Here is a 6000-nt window from a genome sequence, read left to right on the forward strand (position 1 = left end):
AGCTGGAGAGAGTGAGAGGTGGAGTGAGAGAGAGAGAGAGAGAGAGAGAAAGGAGGAATGTGAGTAGAGGAGAATGAAGAGAGGAGTATAATGATACACTAAGACCAAATGTATCACATGGTTTGTTGGAGGGAAAGGTGAAGAGCAAGAAAGACTGTGAGAGAAAAGAGGGAGAAGTGTTAACAAGATGCTGTAGGGTGGGGGGGGGAGGAGAAAGGTAAAGAGAAAGAAATATATTTAGGATCCAATATTTGGCAGAGTTCCAGTTGAAAAGAAGGCAGTTATACTGAAAGACAGAGAGACGCAGAGAGCATTTGTATTGTCAGAGTAGAAATACATTGACAGCAAGAAAAAGTAGATATAAACAAACAGCTGAAATGAAACGTAATGAGCGATGCTACTGAAAACTACAATGATGACGATGGTGGTGGTGCTGGTGGTGGTGGTGGTGGTGGTGGTGACGATGGTGGTGGTGGTGCTGGTGGTGACGGTGGTGGTGGTGGTGCTGGTGCTGGTGCTGGTGGTGACGGTGGTGCTGGTGGATATTGATAGTGAAAAGAATTTTTTTCTATTGGACTAAATCTGTAATATTCTTCTACTTGTTTCGTTACAATTTATGTCTTAGTTTGTTAGAGAAGAGGAGGAGAAGGTGGAATGAGAGAGAGAAAGAGGAAATGTGAGTCACTTTCGATGAGCTGCTAGGTTATGGGGACATAAACACACCAACACCATTGTTAAGCGGAGCTGGAGGACAGTCACATACACAAGCAGATATATATATATCAGAAAATATATATATATATATAAGTCGCAACAATTTGTTGGCCTTTTATGGTTTTTATAGTTATTTATATAACATTATGTTATGTTATATATTATATTCATACTATTTAATGTAATATTGTAATATAAATAAATTATTGGATTGTCAATAGAATATGTCTTTGTTAATTTATCTTTATATATATTTGTTAAAGAGGGAGAACAACAAACATTAAGGCAAAACAAACATCTCAAGTCATATACATCATTATTATTGGAAAAAAAGATTCAAAGTCTTACAGCTGTTTCTAGGATATCCCAGAGTATGGGGTCTCCAATGACAGTTGATCCCGTACTCTGGGATATCCCAGAAACAGCTGTAAGGCTTTGGATCTTTTTTTCCAATAATAATGATGTATTTGATTTGAGATGTTTGCCTTGCCTTAACATTCAATGTCCTCTTTAACAAATATATATTCGCTATATCGGAAATCTGCAATGGCTCCATAACTACCATCTCAGCTAAAACCTTGGAGACCTAGTAATCCGTTACAGCACTTACCTAGCATACCTAGTCATTTAGATCACCTGTGAAACTAAACCCCCAAATTTTGTCTGTGTGTGTGTGTGTGTGCATGCACGATGAGTGACCAAATCCAGTAAATGTTGAAATTCCATTTATCAGTGCTTAAGCAAAACACCAATGATGTTTCCATTCTTTCTCACCATTTTATCCACCTCTTCTACTCTTTTGAAGGCCTCTGAAACAAAAAATCTGTTCTTAGAAAAATAGCTAAGGGTTGATGACAGGAACAGCATCTGCAGCAAAATACTGTCACAAGTTGCTGTCCAGCCCATGCTAGTATGGAGAAAAAAAAATGATGTTGAATGAATAAACAAATGTATATATATCCCCATGTGCATATATTTATTTTACATATTATTTACATCAATTGATGAAAAATGGGATAATCAATAAATGTATACAACTATGTATCTGATGCTATGTCAGACTGTTTGTCAATGCACACACACACACACTCACAGCTGTGCTACAGATATTTGGGCTGAGGTAATACTAATGCAGTATTGATATTTAGAATATTCTCTCTCACTTTTTATATTTATATAGATATGATGTGGGGGGGGGGGGTAGCATTATACGTAGCTCCATACCAAGACGAATGTGTCTGCTTGCTTTGGTTTCATTATTGAAGGAATCTAAGCAGTACTGACGAGCATCATTCAAGTGTTTAACAGTATTTTTATGTCTTATCAAATAGAAATATCAGGCAAACAACAATGATTTATTAATGTATTGAATTAAAAAAATTTTTTTTTTTTTTTGGCTTTTAACAATGCAAATTTATTTTAAGCAAAACTTATTCTCAAATTTCAATGTGGAGACTTCTCATTGTCGAGGGAGAAATATGTGTAGAATATGCTTTGGACTGCTTCCTACCTCTTTATTTTCATACTCTGTCTTTTACTCTTTTTAATACTTCCACACACTTCCAAGTACACACAGGTACTTTTTTAAAGTACATTGTTATTGCCAGTTGTCTCTTGAGTCCAAGAAGGACAATTCTGCAATTTCCATCACAAAAAACCACAGAAGTAATCTTCTCTAAAATAAATACTTGTATTTCTTTTAGTATTCTTTCTCCATGTACACCTTAGTATTCCACTAATGTACACTTTTGGTATTTCTGAAATATAAAATGCTGTATTTGGCTAAAATACATTTTTTTCCTCAAAACAGCACTGGTATTCCACTAATGAACAACTGCCTTATTTCTCTAAGGTTAACTATATTTCTCCAAACTACACTCTGCTATTTCTCTCAAGTGCATGGCTTTTTTTTAAATTACACTGTGGAATGTTCTCAAAAAGTACTGTGTATCTTTTGAAAGTATACTGTGGAGTTTCTTTAAAATATTCTGTTTTTATTCTCTAAACAACACTTATTTCTGTAAAGTAGTTTGGAGTGTTTGTCTAAAGTACACTATCAAATTTCTTTAAAATTCATTGTGATTTTTTTCTGAAATACTCAATAGTATTTCTCAAAAATACAATGCAGTATTTATCTGAAGTACACCATAGTAATTCTCTAAAGTACCATCTTATTTCCGTCATGTAAACTGTGGAACTTCTCCATATTACACTGGTATTTCTTTAACATGCACTCTAGTATTTGTTTTTAGAAAAATATGCTGTGTGATAGATAAAATGACTAAGGACGTGAAGAGGTGGAAATCAGCTGGACTGTCAAGGATGGCTGCAAAGATGCTCAAAATATTTGGTGACATAGTTTGATAGTTAATCAAATAATACTGGAATGTGGGAAGGTCAGAGTTATGCTAATGCTTCAACATAAATTGGAGGGAGAATTGGAAAGATTTGAACTTGTGTACAATATTTTGCAAAATCGAAATTTCATATGTTTAAAACATGGACATCTGAAAAAATATTCACAAAAAGTACTTTACATAAACGACCTACATAATGTACTTAATCTGAAATTTCCCTGAGTATTTTCTGAAATATTTGCAATAAGTTAAACAAATTGCTTTGCAATATTATTATTAATTTTTGAGTCCTTGACTCAGGGAGTACCAGGTGTTTCAGCTATTGTGTATGTATACACACATACATACATACGTACATACATATACAGGTGCAGAGTGTCTGTGTGGTAAGAAGCTTGCTTCCCAGCCACTTGGTTCCAGGTTCAATCTCACTGTCTTCTACAATAGCCTCAGGAAGACCAAAGCCTTGTGAGTGGATTTCGTGGACAGAAACTCCTTTTGCCAGTCTGTCAGATTGCGTCTTTTTATGAAACCGAGTCGAAATCTCTCCATTGAGGCTGGTCGCTGAAAGGACTCCTCTGCCAGCAGACTCCACACCTTGTCATCCTCCAGGTAGTGCCAGAGATGTCTCAGCCTCAACGCATATTTGCACATCATAAGCCAGGGCATCCCTAACCCACCCTTTAGTGGTCCCTGGCAGCAGACAGCTAAATCAAGAATTTTGTTCCTTGGACTAAAGGTTTCTGAAATGTAAATCTAGACATGCTTTCTGAAAATGTGTAGAGTTGGAATTGGTAGGGTTTGAATATGTGTAAGGGTTTTATGTTGGGAGGGGGAGTATCCAAACACTTAAGCCTGGGTTAGGGCACATGATATCATCATGCATACCTGATCTCTAAAAGAAATTTCTCATTCCTGATTGTCATTGTCAAATTCTTAGAAATATAAAGCTTTCTGCTGGTTAAGATTGAACCCAGCAACCAGGGTTTCCAAATCAAAACACCAGCAACTTGATGCTCATATATTTTCAAGAGTAACTAAAGTGCAAATGTTCAAACGTTTTCAAATAAGTATCTTTTTGGATGAATGATGACAAAGGGGGACAAGAGAAATCTGACACTTTGAGATTGACCCCTCTCAATTGAGGAGGAAATAATTTCTTTCAGGAACTGAACAATAATTTTTCTCTCCCTCTGATATCAGATCCTACTTGTCACAATATGAACTTATTCAAAATCAACATCTTTACTGAGTAATATTTGTCAAAACAGACCAATAATAACCAGCCTTGCCTTCTAGAAAACTCTGTTTTTCACATGTATTTTTCTCTTTTTCTACCAGATTAAAAGTCACATACGACAGTCTGTTCTTACATTATATCAGTTCTAACCAAATTCTTGACTCGGCAGAATATGAATACTGCCATCCTCACTGGCAAAACTGTGAGAAATTCCAGGTAAGTATTCTTGTTATATAGTTGTGGATAACTGTGAGCAGCAGGGGTGATATTGAGAGGAATATTATTTTAGTTGAGGCGCTAGTGTTGTAGAAGAGACTATACTGATGTGAGATGGATAGTATTGTAGTATAGACTGTACTGTTGTGAGATGGATAGTATTGTAGAAAAAATTGTATTGTTGTGAGGTGGATACTATTGTAGTGGAAAGGAAACATTTGTGTGTAAATGTATGTACATATGTGTGTACATGTATATGAGTGTGTACATACACATACACACTCACTCACTGACATGCACACACAAATACAAATGCATTCTCACATACACACATAAATACACAATACATTTACATACACACACACACACACACTGTGTGAATGCATTCTGTGTTTGAGCATATACATGTGTTTGTGAGACGCTTGGAATTTTGTGTTTGTCATCATTGCTCTAGCAGTAGTGGTAGTCATCATCGTCCTCTTCTTTGTCATCATCTTAGTTGTTTCAGTTTTGTTCCTGTTAATTATCGTTCTTCCCTGTAAACCCACTAACAAACCTTTTGAGTTTTATCTTTCCATCTCCTCTCTCACCCCACTACCTCCATTAACCACCGTCACATTGTAACCTGTCTCCTCTCTTAATCCATCACTCATATCTCTTCCATCACTTTGGACATGACCCATTCTCCTTCTGTTCTCTTACTCTCGCCCTCTCTTCCCCATTCTTTTACCTCCCTGTCTTTCACTCTCTCTCTCTCTCTTTATCCAGGTAACATTAGTAGCAACAGAAGACTGTAGTTTACTTTCCTGGAATTGTTCAGCTATTCAACGTTTTCTTCATGACCATCCATTCCTTGGCACTGTCTTACATAACTTACTGGGCAAAGACATCACCCACAAACTGTATCAGATTCAAGAGTTACTCCAGAACAACCCTGATTACATGCACTGCCCTCCCTCTAGCCGTCATTCTTCCATGGTGGACATCCGAAGCAGCCTTGCCACTAAAACGTCTTGCAACAGCCTCACCAAAATCACAATCAATAATTCGTTGGAGTTGAAAGGTGAGTAATATTTCTAAAGACTAACATTTCAATTGGATTGGAAACATGATATCAGGTTTGGGACAAATTGTTAGAGTGGTTTCCACATGGAACAGAAGTTTTTACAGCATTTGTTCAAATTCTCTGCAGTCTGTGTTCAAATGCTGCCAAGGTCAATTTTTTGCCTTCCGTCATTTTGGGGTGAATAAAAAAAGTATTAATCCACCTCAGTGGATCGATGGAACTGGAACTAGACATCTTTCAGTATTTATTCTAGCTCTTTGCATTCAGAGTTCAAATTTCTCTTTTCCATATGGGTGGTAGACCTCAGCCAATCACTCAGGGGCTGTATTTGCAGTTGGGGGCTGGCACAGAATCGTTAGCATGCCAGGCAGCATTTCATCTGTCTTTATGTTCTGAGTTCAAATTTT

The 6000-nt window shown here is 36.7% G+C and overlaps 1 protein-coding gene across 3 annotated transcripts in view; it reads left to right on the plus strand.

The window, feature by feature from the left end:
- The window catches only part of LOC115222224 (blood vessel epicardial substance-like), a 218911-nt gene that overhangs the window by 210677 nt on the left and 2234 nt on the right, over nucleotides 1-6000 (plus strand). For all 3 annotated transcript variants that reach the window (XM_036511132.1, XM_036511131.1, XM_029792386.2), the window contains 2 exons: nucleotides 4413-4527; nucleotides 5296-5590. In XM_036511132.1, coding sequence (XP_036367025.1) covers nucleotides 4413-4527; nucleotides 5296-5590 — 410 coding nt within the window. The remainder of the gene's footprint in view (nucleotides 1-4412; nucleotides 4528-5295; nucleotides 5591-6000) is intronic.

This window comes from Octopus sinensis, linkage group LG19, assembly GCF_006345805.1.
Source record: "Octopus sinensis linkage group LG19, ASM634580v1, whole genome shotgun sequence".
Lineage (NCBI taxonomy): Eukaryota > Metazoa > Mollusca > Cephalopoda > Octopoda > Octopodidae > Octopus > Octopus sinensis.